Source organism: Muntiacus reevesi, chromosome 2 (assembly GCF_963930625.1).
Source record: "Muntiacus reevesi chromosome 2, mMunRee1.1, whole genome shotgun sequence".
Lineage (NCBI taxonomy): Eukaryota > Metazoa > Chordata > Mammalia > Artiodactyla > Cervidae > Muntiacus > Muntiacus reevesi.
The window spans coordinates 265,389,347-265,404,655 of record NC_089250.1 but is presented as its reverse complement, the minus strand read 5'-3'; the positions used below and the strand labels follow the sequence as shown (position 1 = coordinate 265,404,655).

The 15,309-nt window shown below is 63.0% G+C and overlaps 2 protein-coding genes and 1 long non-coding RNA gene across 11 annotated transcripts; 2 read left to right on the top strand and 1 right to left on the bottom strand.

The window, feature by feature from the left end:
* Nucleotides 1-394: 394 nt before the first annotated feature.
* DMPK (DM1 protein kinase) lies at nucleotides 395-10,127 on the top strand. Of its 9 annotated transcripts, none has more exons than XM_065926339.1 (15): nucleotides 395-717; nucleotides 2,830-2,921; nucleotides 3,168-3,251; nucleotides 3,342-3,437; nucleotides 3,727-3,875; nucleotides 4,004-4,097; nucleotides 4,398-4,604; nucleotides 4,686-4,934; nucleotides 5,675-5,760; nucleotides 7,079-7,175; nucleotides 7,942-8,099; nucleotides 8,188-8,285; nucleotides 8,446-8,492; nucleotides 8,746-8,895; nucleotides 9,231-10,127. In XM_065926339.1, exons 1-15 carry the CDS (start codon nucleotides 558-560, stop codon nucleotides 9,351-9,353), a joined length of 1,890 nt encoding a protein of 629 aa, XP_065782411.1. In that variant the 5' UTR covers nucleotides 395-557; the 3' UTR covers nucleotides 9,354-10,127. The 9 variants fall into 9 exon arrangements, with proteins under 9 accessions (XP_065782411.1, XP_065782417.1, XP_065782413.1 ...); XM_065926341.1 differs by having other exon boundaries at nucleotides 396-717; nucleotides 8,810-8,895; XM_065926338.1 differs by having other exon boundaries at nucleotides 396-717; nucleotides 4,686-4,949.
* Nucleotides 10,104-11,266, bottom strand: LOC136161470 (uncharacterized). Its single transcript, XR_010661735.1, has 3 exons — nucleotides 11,035-11,266; nucleotides 10,695-10,768; nucleotides 10,104-10,238 (listed from the first exon to the last, which is right to left on the bottom strand). It is a non-coding gene; the product is annotated as an uncharacterized lncRNA (long non-coding RNA).
* Nucleotides 11,027-15,097, top strand: SIX5 (SIX homeobox 5). Its single transcript, XM_065926334.1, has 3 exons — nucleotides 11,027-11,838; nucleotides 12,791-13,587; nucleotides 13,845-15,097. Exons 1-3 carry the CDS (start codon nucleotides 11,027-11,029, stop codon nucleotides 14,453-14,455), a joined length of 2,220 nt encoding a protein of 739 aa, XP_065782406.1. The 3' UTR covers nucleotides 14,456-15,097.
* Nucleotides 15,098-15,309: the final 212 nt, after the last annotated feature.

Genomic DNA, 15,309 nt, shown 5'->3' with positions numbered 1-15,309 from the left:
TGAGGGCTAAATTTAAACCGTCCCAAAGTCTGAATCCTTGGCTGAGTCACCCGCAAAGCTGCCCTGGCCTCCCGCCTCCCCTTCCCAGGCCTCACCCCTTTTTCTCCCCTCCCAGCTCCAGAGCTTGGGAGGGGTGTTACCAGATCACTCTGAACCTCAATTGGTCCCCTCCGGGGAATGGGAGGGCTCATCTCTGGCATGGGTCACACCTGTGCTGGGCCTTTTTGGTGGGGGAGGGGGAGAGTTGGAGGGTTGAGATTCTCCACCGCCTACCACCTCACGTTGAAGCTTTCCAAGGGGCCCGGGGAGGCGGGAGTAGGGGGGGCCCTGGCTTGTGAGGGGTTAAGGCCGGGAGGCTGGAGGGGGCCGGCCCGAGGGGTGGGGAGAAAGGGAGGAGGCCCTCGCAGCCAGCGGAGAGAAGTGGCCAGAGAGGCCCAGGGGACAGCCAGTTACAGGCAGACATGCGGCCGGGGCCTCCACAGGGCCCTTCAGGCCCCATGATGGGAGGACCCTGAGCCCCGGGCCCGGGGAGGGGGCCATGGTGCTGCCTGCCCGACATGTCAGCCGAGGTGCGGCTGAGGCGGCTCCAGCAGCTGGTGCTGGACCCCGGCTTCCTGGGGCTGGAGCCCCTGCTCGACCTTCTCCTGGGCGTCCACCAGGAGCTGGGCGCCTCCGACCTGGCCCAGGACAAGTATGTGGCCGACTTCTTGGAGTGGGGTGAGTGCCCACCTGCCTGCAGGAGCTTCTCCCACCCCCACCCCCACCCCTGCCCATGTTTGGGGATGGGGGTAGGGCAGAGGGAGGAGGTGGGTCTGGGCTGGTTGCTGGGGGCAGGATGGACATGGGGCGAGCCTTCCATTCAGGAGCCCAGAATTTGGGGTGATGTGCGCCTCCCCCTGTGCCCCACTGGGCAAGGCAGAGTGGGGTCAGCAGAGGCCAGGGTAGCCATGACTCAGAACCAAGACTTGGGAGCCATGGTCAGCTGGGCTGGGTGCTGCCTCTTGTGGTCCCCCTGCACACCCTCCCCGAGTCTAGGCCTAGGGACTTGCTGGGGAGCCCTGTCTCCTAGGGAACTCCCCCCCACCCCACCAAAATGGGCTCTGTGGCCCTCCACCCTGCCAGAGTGCAGGGGGGAGCGGGAGGGACAGAACAGGGCAGCTGCCAGGGGCGCGGCCGATGGGCAGGTGTTCGGCGCCAGCCTCTCCAGCTGTCCCAACAGGTGCCCAAGCCCTAGGAGGGCGCAGTGACTCAGGCCCCAGGGAAAACCAACTTTGCAGACAGGCATCGGTCAGCACCCCCTGGTTGGAGAAGGAACAACCAGGGTTCTTCTGGGAGGGCCCACTTTCTCTGCAGGTTCCATGCTGGACGCCCCCCCCCCACCCCAAAGTCCCTTCTGGCTGAGTGTTCCCCTGGAGACAGGTCCTCAGGGAGGATGGTTCAGCCTCAGCCTCCTGCTTTGTCTGCCCTCGACCCTTCCTGGACTGGGCTCTGGTGCACTCAGGTTTCTGTCTCTCTAACATCTGCCATTCTGGCCCTCAGTAGCCTGCTCCTGGTCCTGGAGCCCTGTGTGTCCCTGTCCCCATCCCTGTGACCTCTCTGCCTTCTGCTTCCTCTTGTGTCCATCTCTTTCTGACCCCGACCTTGCTTCTCTCCTTCCCATTTTGCAGATGGGAGGGTGGAGGCCAAGTGCTTGACCTCTGGGAGAACCTTCTCCCCACATCCCCCCAGCCCTTAGTAACTCTCTCAGCCCCCTTCTTGCTGCAGGATAAACTGAGACCTGAGGCGGGGACAGGAATCAGCACTCCCGTAAGGAGCGCTCCTTTTGTGGCCCGGGCAGCATCCTGCGGCCCCTCCCCTGCCAGGCCGCCCGGGCGGGGGAGGGGGCCTGGGTTCCCGCTGCCTTAAAAGGGCTCAATGTCTTGGCTGTCTCCTCCCTCCCTCATCCTGGGCCCTGGTTGCTGCTTCCCGGCCAGCCCACTCTCCCCGAACCCCAACCCTCTTCATAACCCACAGTATCTTCCTTCATCCTTACCCATCACCCTCCCCCTCCTGCCTTGGAGGCTCCCAGCTTCTTCCAAGCCTCCCTCTCCCCCTGCCCCCGAGTCTCCTGCCTCCACCCTCTGCCCTCTCCCTCCCAGACTGCCCTCTGCCACATTGCTGGCTCTAGGACCTTGGGCCGAGGACTTCACCGGTCTTGAGTCTTGGTTCCCCATCTGTAGATAAGGAGAGATAGTAAAACCTCCTTCTGGAGTTGAGAACACAGGACGCACTTGACCACGTCTGCAGCACTGGTGCCCAGGCTGCAGGTCCATGGCTTCGTCTCCCTCTCCTGTTCCTTCTCCTGGCCCCAAGCCTGAACTCGGGATTTCCCAAAGTGTGGGCCACAAGCCACCTGCATCTGAGCCTAAGGTGCTGGATTAAATTGCAGGCTCTGGGCCATAACGTAAGACAGACTGAAGGAGAGAGTGCCCTGGGGGTGGGCCAGGTCACCACGAGTAGGGACTGTTGCCCCAGGAGCTCTATGAACCGGGCCTGTTTCTTCTCTCTCTGTTCATCACAGCGTTCTTTCAGCAGACTTGTTACCTCAACCCGTTCATCCTGCACCCTGGAGAGCCCTCTGGCCTAATGTTCTGTCCCAGAAAGGGGTTCGCAGACATCACACCTCTCTCCATAGGAGGGTAGTTTAGGGGCCCCCAGACCTCACAAAACGTTTATGTGAAGACGGAGGCAGACAGCCCTAAGGGGAGAGGCAAGGACAGGGGACCGAGGGTGGGACTGCCTCGTCTCCAACGTCAGTCCCTGTGATTCTGGTTCCCTCCACGCCTCCAGTGGAGCCCATCGCGGCGAGGCTTAAGGAGGTCCGACTGCAGAGGGAGGACTTCGAGATTTTGAAGGTGATCGGACGCGGGGCGTTCAGCGAGGTGAGCCTGGGGCAGCCGGGGCTGGGACCTGCCTTTTCCTACAGTGGGCGGGGGACGTAGGAATTCCGAGACTGGTCTGAGAAAGTGATGAATGACTGAGTTTAGAGCCTAAGGCGGGGCTTGAGGCTAATGGGCGTGGCTTGTGGGCGGGGCCACGTCTGGGCCGGGTTACAGGCGGAGTCCTATCTCGGCGAGCCCGGGTGTCTCCAGTTCACCTCCGCCCGGTTACCCTGTTTGGGCCTTCAGGTGGCGGTGGTGAAGATGAAGCAGACGGGCCAGGTGTACGCTATGAAGATCATGAATAAGTGGGACATGCTGAAGAGAGGCGAGGTGAGGGCCGGACTGGGTGGGCAGGGTGCTGAGAATCGCCCCTTGCGTCGCCCCCCTCCCCCGCCCGCTTCAGCTCCGGGTGTCCCGCAGGTGTCGTGCTTCCGCGAAGAGAGGGACGTGTTGGTGAACGGGGACCAGCGTTGGATCACGCAGCTGCACTTCGCCTTCCAGGACGAGAACTACCTGGTGAGCCCCTGACCGGGCGACTGTGGGCTCCATACTCTGGACATCGGAGAAGGTCTTTTTGGGTTTTTCTCCCTGACACTCTTGGTGGGGAGTGAACTTCTATCTAGTGACAACCTGGGGGAACGAGGATTGGGGGTGGGGGTGTCTATTTTGGCCTGGGAGTTGTCTTGTGACCGCGACTGCGGGGTCTCTGCCCAGGGATGGGGCGTCTCTGGGAGTCTTTGTCCCGGGATGTCAGAGATCGGTGCCCAGGCGGGGTACCGACTCCCCATAACACGCCCCCTCCCAGTACCTTGTCATGGAGTACTACGTGGGCGGGGACCTGCTAACGCTGCTGAGCAAGTTTGGGGAGCGGATCCCGGCCGAGATGGCGCGCTTCTACCTGGCCGAGATTGTCATGGCCATAGACTCGGTGCACCGGCTGGGCTACGTGCACAGGTGGGCGCTGCCGGGGCCAAGGGGCGCGGGAATTGGAGAGCCGCGATCCTTAAGAGGGTGGGGCCTGGTGAGACGACGGGAGAGAGGCTCACTTATCCCCCTTCCCTTTCCTTCTTCCCTCCGCGCAGGGACATCAAACCGGACAACATCCTGCTGGACCGCTGCGGCCATATCCGCCTGGCCGACTTCGGCTCCTGCCTCAAGTTGCGGGCGGATGGAACGGTCAGCCGTGTGCCTGTCCTGGGGTAGCTCCGGCAACCAATTACGGGTGGGGTCGGGGTGGAGGGAGGAACCGGAGGTGCAGGGTGTGGGGGCGGGCCTGAGGCGTGGCAGGCCGAGCCAGCGTGAGGGCAGGACCAGATCTGGAGGAGAGAGAGGAGACCCAGGCCTAAGCCTGCCTGTGGGGGCTCAGTGTTAAAACAGGCAGAAGAGGGGACTAAGCTGCAGGGTCGAGGTCAGGAGGAGGCGGAGTCAGAGGTAGGAGGGGCGGGGCCAAGCTCAGCTGTGGTCCTGTTGGCTCAGGTGCGGTCGCTGGTGGCTGTGGGCACTCCGGACTACTTGTCTCCCGAGATCCTGCAGGCGGTGGGCGGCGGGCCGGGGACTGGCAGCTACGGGCCCGAGTGTGACTGGTGGGCGCTGGGCGTGTTCGCCTATGAAATGTTCTACGGGCAGACGCCCTTCTACGCCGACTCCACGGCCGAGACCTACGGCAAGATCGTGCACTACAGGGTGAGCGCCGCCCGGGGAGCCCGTGGCCTCTCCGCGAAGGCGCCCGGGTAACAGCCCCTCTTCCCTGCCCCTTCTGAGCAGGAGCACCTCTGTCTCCCGCTGGCCGACACAGGAGTCCCCGAGGAGGCTCGCGACCTCATCCAACAGCTGCTGTGTCCCCCGGAGGTGCGCCTGGGCCGGAACGGAGCAGGGGATTTCCGGAAGCATCCTTTCTTCTTTGGCCTTGAATGGGACAGCCTCCGAGACAGCGTTCCCCCTTTCACGCCAGATTTCGAGGGTGCCACGGACACGTGCAACTTCGATATGGTGGAGGACGGGCTCACTGCCATGGTGAGCGGGGGCGGGGTAGGTACCTGCGACCCCAGCTCTGCAGAAGGTACCCCGCACCTCTGCCATAACACTGAGGTTAGGAGAGTACCCTCCTCCTGGGGTCCTGAAATCACTGCTTCCCCAGAGCCCCTGCTCTTTGGGGGCCGAGTACTGGGAAGCCAGCAGTGACCTAGACTCACAGTCCAGTGGGAGACACAGACTTGTCCCTGACAGTGACACCCCAGAGAGATCAGGGCTGAGATGGGCGGGGAGGTGTAGGGGGCTCGCCTCCTAATGCAGCATGAAAGGTCCTGGAGGGCCTCCTCCAGGAGGAAGGGGAGCCCCTCCCCTTCCTGGAGGAGGGGGCTATATGACCTGAGACCTGGAAGGATGAGAGGTAAGAAAGCACCATAGAGGAACCCCCCTCCCTCCTTCCTCAGGGCTTCTCTCCCTCAGCTGTTGGTACACGCTCCCCCAGGCTTGCTCTGTCTGACTGCCCTTGTGCGGGGCACTGCTCGGGACACTCATGGACCAAATCAGCCCTGGTCGCTGCCCTCTACTCACAGTCTAGAGAAGATATACCTTTACTGTGGCAAGTGCCCTGAGGGAAGCAGCAGGATGTAGTAAAATGATGTAGAGTCCGCTTTAGATGGACGGGCTAGGGTGTGGGGGTGGTGGGCACTGAAGCCAACACTGGGAATGGGTGAGGGGCCAGCCCTGACAGCTGCTGCTTACCTCACATCTGTGTTTCTCTTGCCTAGGAGACGCTGTCGGACATGCAGGAAGGCATGCCGCTGGGTGTCCACCTACCTTTCGTGGGCTACTCCTACTCCTGCATGGCCCTCAGGTAAGCGCGGCTCCTGTGCAGCCTGAGAGGAGTGGATGGGGGAGGGGGGAAGGCCCTCCCCCCCCAGAGGCCCTGGGGGGCTGCTCCAGGTTATCACATCCTGCCCTGATGGCACCCAGGAGACTTGTAGGGTCAATCTTGGAACCTTACTGTCTTGGGAAGTAAGGACTTTTAGGAGCCCAGAGTTGCAAGATCCTAAATTCTCAGACCACGAGAACTTTGGAATTTAGATTCAGTTGTTAAACCTCAGAGTCACAGGCTTAGCCTTGCAGAATCTTCTCACTTTCCACTTTTCAATGTCTAGTGTACAGTCATAGGACCTCACAGTCTTAGAAAATAAGGAGTTTAGAATTGTTAAGTCAGTCTTAAAAGAACACAGACTCACTGAATTACATAACCATAAAGCCTTTTTAAAACATTGATTCTGCAACTAATACATTTGCCTATCACAAGTATATCAGAAAATACAAAGCCCGCCAGCAGCAGCGGTCCCTGGCTCACACACACACCCCTCCTTAACAACTGTGGGAACATGCTGTATTCTAACACGTTCTGTTATTGGACAACGTACTGCAAATGCCATTTCTTATCACGAACAAACTACCACACAATCCTGACCTGCTGGGGAGTGCTCTCCCCACTGGACCGGCAGGACTTAGTCAACCAGCCTCTCTGTCCTGACCCAAGCTGGATGAACAGCCACGAATTGGTCTTGGCACAAGGTCTTTATCCTTGTCCAGGGTCATTGGGTCCTTGAGGCACAGTTCCCTAAGAGGGACTGCTGGGTTGGAGGGAACATCACTTTTATTGCAATTTCATATTCCTTGGGAGGATCTGTTTTCCTCCCAGCACCTGGGTTTGAGGGGGTGGGCTGCTGTCTACTGTCAGTCTTGGGATCCCACACCCAGTCTGAAGACCACCTCTTTGGAGGTTGCCAGAGCTGGGCAGTGTGCCCCTCACTTCCTTGGTCCCTAAGGAGAGGGTCCTGAGAAGGGCACATGGAGCGGAAGGGCAGATCCTAGAACACGGCTGTCTTGACCCCAAGTTCCCAAAGAAGGGAAATCCAACTTCCAGGGGCTTAAGGCCATGCCAGGGGCTGGCCTTTTCCTAACAACAGGAGGACCTGTACCCCCCACCCCCAGCCTGGCAATTTGCCCCCTTTACTCTGCTTCTCCCCCTTTTCAAACCACGGAGACTTCGGGTCTGGCTGCCCCAGGGCACAGGCTAGGGTGTCCTGGCTCTAAACCCAGGGGATCAACAGCCTCTGGGGTGAGGCCTTGGCTCACCCTCCCACCCCTCGGCGTCCTCCTCTCCCCAGGGACGATGAGACCCCGGGCTCTACACCCATGGAACTGGAGGCCGAGTCATTGCCTGAGCCCAGCCTGGAACCCACAGTGCCCCCACCAGAGGAAGTGGTGAGTCCCTGGAGGAGAGTCAGTGAGGGGTGAGAAGGGGAGGCCTTCAGGATACAGTGTGCCGTGGAGTGCTGGGCCTCCTGGGAACTTCCTCGAAAGAAAGAGAGGGAAGACAAAGTAGAGACAAGGCTACTTCGGTCAGACGTGACCCTCACAAAGAAATTAGAACAGGTCACTGAGTTCTAATTTCTAATGCATGGAGGGGGACTCTCAAGGTAGGGGAAGCCCTGGAGAAGGAGAAGGACCACCCATGGGAGGAAAAGCAAAGAGAACCTTAAGAGTGAGGGCTCTGAGGTGGGAACCAAATGATTGCCCTTAAGTGTAAAAGGAGGGTAGTAAGGCGTTACTGTTCTAGGAGAAAGAATGGTGAAGAATGAGTAGTGGGGTGGCTGAGGCCAGCGGAGGCACACCAGACAGGGCCTTTCAGTGTGGTGTGCCTCCTCCTGAGGGCTCTGAGGGGCTGGAGAAAATCTGTGCAGAGGAGGGACCTGGTCAAGTTGGGCAGTGTTGTAGAAACAGCCGTTTGGTTTTGGTGTGGATGGTGGATGGGAGGAGACCAGATTAAAGGCTGGAGATGAATAGGACTGGGCTGCCATTAGCCCTCCAAAGGAGGGAGTCTGAATCACTGTGGAGCCGTGGAGATTCCAGTAAGATCTAGGGGGTGCAGGAATAGAGGTCAAGGGAGGATCCCAGTCCTGCAGTCTATGCTCAAGTCTTGAATGCTCCCCAGGCCTCTGGTCGCCCTAAGCCCCGTTTCCATACCCAGGTTGAAGCGGCAGTTCCGGAGACCATTCCAGAGGCGGTGGCAGAGCCGGAGGTGACGCTGCGGGAGCTCCAGGAAGCCCTGGAGGAGGAGGTGCTGACCCGGCAGAGCCTGAGCCAGGAGCTAGCAGCCATCCATAAGGCCAACCAGAACTTCGCCAGGTCGGGGTTGGGGCCCGGGGGAAGTCACCAACTTTAGCAGCCTCTCTCGCCAGAGCCTCAAGGGCTCACGGGCCACACCTCTCCGCAGTCAGCTCCGTGAGGCCCAGGCTCGGAACCGCGACCTGGAGGCGCACGTCCGGCAGCTGCAGGAGCGGATGGAATTGCTTCAGGCCGGGGGAGCCGCAGGCGAGTCCCTCACCCGCCCCCTTCCCTGAGGCGCCCGGGGGAGGTGGGCCCGCGGCAGGTGTACACACCTGGGGGAGGGCGAGGGGCCAGGCTGGGGCACGCCGCGCCACCGCCCTCCTCGTCCCTCCACGCGCCCTACGCCTCTCTCTTCTCCTTCCAGCTGTCACGGGGGTCCCCAGTCCCCGGGCTACGGATCCACCTTCCCATGTAAGACCCCTCTTTTTCCCCTGCGTCAAGCCTGCTGCCCCTCTTTGCTGCCCCTGTCTCTGTCACCACGTACCCTCCGTCCAGATTTAGGGCTACCCTCTGTGGTTGCAGTCAGATAGCCTCCATTCACCCCACATCGACCAGATCTCCCTCGGTTTAGGTCTCTCACCATATCCCCATTTGGGATATCCAGTTCGGGGTTTCCCTAGATAACCCCTCCGACCTCGACTCCCCTTGCTGTCTCTCCCCCCAGGCCGAGGGCGGCCGGGCCGAGCTGGGCTCAGATCGGGTCACCTGTCCCTTCTCTCTCCAGCTAGATGGCCCCCCGGCCGTGGCTCTGGGCCAATGCCCGCTGGTGGGGCCAGGCCCCATGCACCGCCGCCACCTGCTGCTCCCTGCCAGGGTACGTCCGGCTGCTCACGCCCGCCCGCCGCGCGCCCCCGCCCAGCTCCACGTACCCCAAGTCGCCTCTGCTTAGCAGCGCCTCTGCGGGGCTGGGCCAGCGGTGGGGAGGGGAGGATTCTCGGGCAGTCAATCAACACAGGTCTCTAGGAAGCAGCCAATAATGAGTTTGAACAAGACTTAGGTTTGCGAGCCGGCCAACCAGAGCTACCCGCGCTGTGAGGGGGCGGGGCGGCTGCCGGGGGTTGTGGACCTCCTAGACGTAGGCGGGGCAAGTCCCGGGAGCCAATCAGAGGCTCGTGTCGCTAGGTGCTGACCCTCGCCCTCTCCCTGCAGGTCCCTAGGCCTGACCTATCGGAGGCGCGTTCCTTGCTCCTGTTCGCCGCTGCTCTGGCTGTTGCCGCCGCCCTGGGCTGCATTGGGTTGGTGGCCTGCGCCGGCCATCTCGCCGCAGTCTGACCCCGCCCGGGAGCCGCCTTCTCCGCCTGAACCCTAGAACCCGAGCCTGTCCTACACTCGGGCTCTGCTGGAGGGTTGGGTTACCGAGGCAGGGCCCAGAAGCCCCTCCCCTCCCAGTTAACAACACTCCGAGCGTGGGTCTCCGCCCCAGCTTCAGCCCCGTGATCCGGGCCCGCCCCCTGGCGGCCGGGGAGGGAGGAGCCGGGGCTGCGGCTCCAGGGAGGCTTGTAGCGGGGAGTGCTGCTGCTGCTGCTGCTGGGGGGGGGGGGTGGGGGTGGATCGCGGACCTCTTCCGCCTGCCTAGCTGAGGCCCCCGACGTCGATGGGCAAGTTGCGACCTAGGGAAGGCAGCAGGGCCAGGGCTCATCTGTTTCTCACCCTCCAGGCACCCCCACCCACATTGGCTCGCAAACCACAAATCCTCCTTGTGCATGAGGCCCCGCCCCCTCAGGAAGGCTCTCTTTCCGCAGCGAAAGTCTAGCGCGAGCTCCGCCTGCTTTCTTGGGAATCTTTTTGTTTTTGACAGCCCCGCTTTTTCGGGGATTCTCGCGCCCTCCTTCTCACGTGCGCTGCTCTCGGAGTCCAGCCGGCTCCGTCCACCTCGGCAGTTTGGGTATTTATTGATCTTTTCTCTGACCCGCTGACAGGCTCCAGGACCCCAGCACCCTAATCCACGTTTTGGATGCACTGAGACCCCGACATTCCTCGATATTTATTGTCTTTCCCCACCTAGGACCCCCACCCCCGATCCTCGCGAATAAAAGGTCCTCCCGTCTGCCCAAAATTCTGAAATTCCTTGGGGTCCGCAGCTTGCGTCGAGGGCAAGAGGCTGCTCAGCAGGCCAATCGGAAGGCGAGCGGAGGCGGCCAATGGCCTGGCAGGAAGCTAGCGGGAGGGGAAACGGACGAATCGGGTGGGGGTAGGGCTGGGGGGCGTGGCCTAGGCACCCGGCCAATAGGAGAAGACGAGCAGGCCCCTCGGAGGTACCGCCCACTGTCCAGCTGTGGCCCAGCTGTGCCATTCGACCGCATGGAAGAGGCGGGCTGGACTGGCAGCTAGCGCAGCCATCCTCTTACCATTGCGCCTGCGCGGGCCACGCGCATCCGTTCCAGAGACTTAGGCTCGAGAAAAGTTGCTGCAAACTTTCCAGCCCGTTTCCCCCGCCCCTTCTGCCAACCAGGCCCGCCCCCCTGCGGAGCCGGGAATTCCGAGGGGTGGAGCGTGGGCCGAGATGGGGAGTGAGGGGGGCCTTCGGAGGACCCTGGAGACGGAGGCGTGCAGAAGCTTAGTCTCGGGGCAGAGGTGGCTTCGCGCCCTTAACCCTCCCGGACGGCCCGTTACCTTCTCCGTTGTCCCGATGGGGAAACTGAGGCCCTGAGCCAGAGGCACACGCGGGGGGACGCAAAAAGCGCGGCCTGAGGCGGAGGGAAAACAAAGGGAGAATCACGGACAAGACGGGGAGGGGGACGGGCACATACACAGACACTGGGACAGAGACCCTAGTAGAGAGCTGGGCCTGGCATCGGTGTTGAGGAGGGGAGACGCGGGTCAGCGGGAGAAGATCGGGAAGCACGAAGTGGGGGGTGGGGTGGGGAGGGGAGACGGGCGGGGGAGGGGGCTGGGGAAAGCCCGAGGGAGGAGAAGGAGGGAGGAACTTCCCAAAGTTGCAAAACATGGCTACCTTGCCTGCGGAGCCGAGCGCGGGGCCGGCGGCCGGGGGGGAGGCAGTGGTAGCGGCGGCGGCGGCGGCGACCGAAGAGGAGGAGGAGGAAGCGCGCCAGCTCCTGCAGACTTTGCAGGCGGCCGAGGGTGAGGCGGCGGCGGCGGCCGGGGCCGGGGCGGGCGAAACGGCGGTGAAAGTGGAGGGCCCCGGATCCCCAGGCGTTCCCGGCTCGCCCCCCGAGGCCGCTGCCGAGCCGCCCACGGGGCTCCGCTTCTCGCCGGAGCAGGTGGCGTGCGTGTGCGAGGCGCTGCTACAGGCGGGCCACGCCGGCCGCTTGAGCCGCTTCCTGGGCGCACTGCCCCCGGCCGAGCGCCTACGTGGCAGCGACCCTGTGCTGCGCGCTCGGGCCCTGGTGGCTTTCCAGCGAGGCGAGTACGCCGAGCTCTACCGGCTGCTCGAGAGCCGCCCCTTCCCCGCCGCCCACCACGCCTTCCTTCAGGACCTCTACCTGCGCGCGCGCTACCACGAGGCCGAGCGGGCCCGCGGCCGCGCGCTGGGCGCGGTGGACAAGTACCGTCTGCGCAAGAAATTCCCGCTGCCCAAGACCATCTGGGACGGCGAGGAGACCGTCTATTGCTTCAAGGAGCGCTCCCGCGCCGCGCTGAAGGCCTGCTATCGCGGCAACCGCTACCCCACGCCGGACGAGAAGCGCCGCCTGGCCACGCTCACCGGCCTCTCGCTCACGCAAGTCAGCAACTGGTTCAAGAACCGACGACAGCGCGACCGGACCGGGGGCGGCGGCGGCGGCGCGCCCTGCAAGAGGTGAGGGGCTCGGGGCGGCGCCAGTCCGGCTTTCCCTGGGACGTACCCCTCTCTCCCAGACCTGTTGTCCTCGGACACCCCCCGCTCACACCCTCAGGCGCCGCCGAGCGCGAGGAATCCTCGTGGATTAACTAGGCACTCGCCCGGCCCTCCACCCTGACACCGCTGCTCCTCTCGCAGAGGCTAGGGAGACCGCCTCCCTCTATTCCACAAGCTCCGTCCCGAATCCCATCCGCGCCCGCGGCTAGACTTGGGGTCGGCAGTGAGAAAAAGGGGCTGCGAGAAAGGAGAGGCCTTTGTCCTCGCTCCCGGGCGTAGGGGCTTCTTTAGGCCCCTTCGCGGCCAGTCCCTCCCTGACGGCGGCTGTCTCATCTTCTCTCCCGCCCCCCCCAGGGCCCAAACAGCGTGGTCCGTCGTCTGTCTTTGTTGTGAAACGTGAACCTTCCCCAGCTCCGGTTTCCCTGTAACCCAAGCCCTTCCCCTCCCACCCTGCGCGCCGGCCTCTCGCTCCTTCTCCGACGCCCGGGGGGAGGGGAAGGGGGGGTTGGGCACCAGGAACTGAGCTGGCGACTCCCTCCTTAGTGTCTCCAGAGCCCCTCGACTGTTTTCTGGCCGACTCTGGAGACCTCGGGCAGCCCGGTTGCTTAGCCTCCTGGACCCTAAAGCTGAGGAGTTGGGAGAGAAGGACCCCTCTAACCCTCAGCGTTCAGCTTGAACCTTTGGGCAGTGGTTTCAGGACCGGGCTTGCAGAGACTCCTTCCTGGGGTCTCAGAGAGGAGGTTTCATTAACTCCCTGAAATTGCCCACAAAATTTTGGGCTGGGGAACATGGGAAGGGAATGGGCGGCTTGTGCTTCCTCTGAGCACTTTGCCTCCAGCTCTCGGCAGGAATGGGGCTGGCCTGCGGGGAAACACACCATGAGTCCACCACTCAAAATCCTCTCTCTGGCCAGCGAGTCTGATGGAAACCCCACTACGGAGGACGAGTCCAGTCGCAGTCCTGAGGACCTGGAGAGAGGGGCGGCTCCGGCGGCTGCCGAGGGCCCAGCGCCAGGCTCCATATTCCTGGCCGGGGCCGCCCCTCCTGCCCCGTGCCCTGCCTCCTCCTCCATCCTGGTGAACGGGAGCTTCCTGGCGGCCGGCAGCTCTCCAGCAGTGCTCCTCAATGGGAGCCCCGTCATCATCAACAGCCTCGCACTGGGCGAGGCCTCCGGCCTGGGCCCCCTGCTGCTCACCGGGGGTGCCCCTGCTCCGCAGCCCAGCCCCCAAGGGGCCAACGAGGGCAAGACCTCCCTGGTCCTGGACCCTCAGACTGGGGAGGTTCGTCTGGAGGAGGCTCAGCCTGAAGCCCTGGAGACCAAGGGGGCTCAGGTGACTGCTTCAGGGCCGCCTGGAGAGGAGGTCCCGGCGCCTCTGCCCCAAGTGGTGCCTGGCCCCCCTCCGGCAGCCACCTTTCCGCTGCCCCCAGGACCAGTGACCTCCATGGCTGCTCCCCAAGTGGTGCCACTTTCCCCGCCCCCTGGCTACCCTGCTGGCCTGGGCCCCACCTCCCCACTGCTGAACCTGCCCCAGGTGGTGCCCACCTCACAGGTGGTGACGCTGCCCCAGGCTGTGGGGCCGCTGCAGCTGCTGGCAGCTGGGCCAGGCAGCCCAGTGAAGGTGGCTGGTGCCTCGGGCCCTGCCAATGTGCACCTGATAAACTCCAGCGTGGGCGTGACTGCGCTGCAGCTGCCTTCGGCCACTACCCCAGGTAACCCCTTCTGGTGGCTGGGTGGGGGGTGCACTTATTTTGGGGAGGGGGTTGCTGCTGGTGGGCTTCCTGGGGCCGAAGTGGAGGGAAGGGAGCTCTTCCCTGGCGGGTCCCAGACCCTCCTGAGGCTCAGGCCAGGAAGACTTGGCCTTACTCTGACCCTGAAGGGGCTCCTTTTGCCTCTGGTTAATCCCCCTGCCTGCCCTCCAGCAGCTTCATCCTCACCTGGGTGCCTGGCCTCCCTCCTCTCCCTACAGGAAACTTCCTGCTGGCCAATCCCGTGTCCGGCAGCCCCATTGTGACAGGTGTGGCCGTGCAGCAGGGCAAGATCATCCTCACCGCCACTTTCCCCACCAGCATGCTGGTCTCCCAGGTCCTGCCGCCCGCCCCCAGCCTGGCCCTGCCCCTGAAGCCGGACACAGCCATCTCAGTGCCTGAAGGAGCCCTCCCAGTGGCCACCAGCCCCGCTCTTCCGGAGGCCCACGCCTTAGGCACACTTCCTGCGCAGCAGCCACCCCAGCCGCCCCCCGCCGCCGCCGCCCCCAGCCTACCCTTCTCCCCAGACTCATCTGGGCTCCTACCCGGCTTCCCGGTGCCCCCGCCGGAGGGGCTGCTGCTGTCGCCCGCGGCCGTGCCCATCTGGCCAGCCGGGCTGGAACTGAGCGCTGGCACTGAGGGGCTGCTGGAGGAAGAGAAGGGGCTGGGGACACAGGCCCCCCATACCGTGCTGAGGCTGCCAGACCCTGACCCCGAGGGGCTGCTTCTGGGGGCCACCGCGGGGGGCGAGGTGGATGAGGGGCTGGAAGCCGAGACCAAGGTCCTGACGCAGCTACAGTCAGTGCCTGTGGAAGAGCCCTTGGAACTGTGACCCGCCGGCCCCCAGGCCTCCCCTGACAATGGTGCTCGAAATCCAGGCCGGGAGGAGGGACCCTCTCATAAACACAGCGGCTGCCGTCTACCCACACACACTACACCCTCCCCGGCTGCTCAACCTCTCCGTGCCCTGGAGGGTCCACTCCTCGGACAGGATGCTGCCTCTGTTACAGCCCTCTCCTTGGTCTATATGGGGAGATTTGGGGGTCCTGACTCGGGGGCTCTGCCCCCCCTCGACCTGGTACTAGCTGTGAGCTGAAAGCCCTGCCCAACGGCTGAATTTCCCCCATCCCCCACCCCCAGCCCTCTCCCTATCACCCCCTGAAACACTGTTAATAGCTCCACTGATGGCGTTTTCAGAACTGCTTGGAATTCAAGGGTGGAGGACAGGCAGTCCTGTGCCCAGAGACTCCTGGACCCTCCCAGCTGGGTCCTTCCTGCCCACAGGTGTGGGGGGCGTGGGCCAGGGTCCTCGGTTAGCACCTCCTGGACTAGAGCCCCAGGTACCTTGTCCAGCCCCAGACCAAAGATCCCCGACCACCGGCGCAACCCTGACCCCTGTGTCTAGTTTGTATCCTAAATCTTTATTTTTCTAGGACGTGTTATGCCTTCATTTCCATTAAAATAAACAGATAACTAGAACCTCTGGGGGTGTGGGTTACCTTCCAACAATTTGCCCAAGGAAAAGCTAAAGGACAGACAGCGCACCTTGAGTTTCTGGCTTTGTGATCCATGCTCCCTGAGAGGGGACAGGCCTGGAGGTCACACTGGAGGAGCTGTTTGGGAAGGTGTCTGCAGAGAACAGAGCTGAAGAAGAGGGCCCAGGGCAGCTGGCCTTGTCTCTTGCTG

Bases quoted from the DNA above. Each gene is read 5' to 3' on its own strand.
- DMPK (XM_065926338.1), top strand. From the start codon at position 558: ATGTCAGCCGAGGTGCGGCTGAGGCGGCTCCAGCAGCTGGTGCTGGAC. The intron at 3,252-3,341 runs GTGAGGGCCGGA...GGTGTCCCGCAG, and splicing joins ACATGCTGAAGAGAGGCGAG to GTGTCGTGCTTCCGCGAAGA. The intron at 8,100-8,187 runs GTCGGGGTTGGG...ACCTCTCCGCAG, and splicing joins GCCAACCAGAACTTCGCCAG to TCAGCTCCGTGAGGCCCAGG.
- SIX5 (XM_065926334.1), top strand. From the start codon at position 11,027: ATGGCTACCTTGCCTGCGGAGCCGAGCGCGGGGCCGGCGGCCGGGGGG. The intron at 11,839-12,790 runs GTGAGGGGCTCG...CTCTCTGGCCAG, and splicing joins GGCGGCGCGCCCTGCAAGAG to CGAGTCTGATGGAAACCCCA. The intron at 13,588-13,844 runs GTAACCCCTTCT...CTCTCCCTACAG, and splicing joins GCCTTCGGCCACTACCCCAG to GAAACTTCCTGCTGGCCAAT.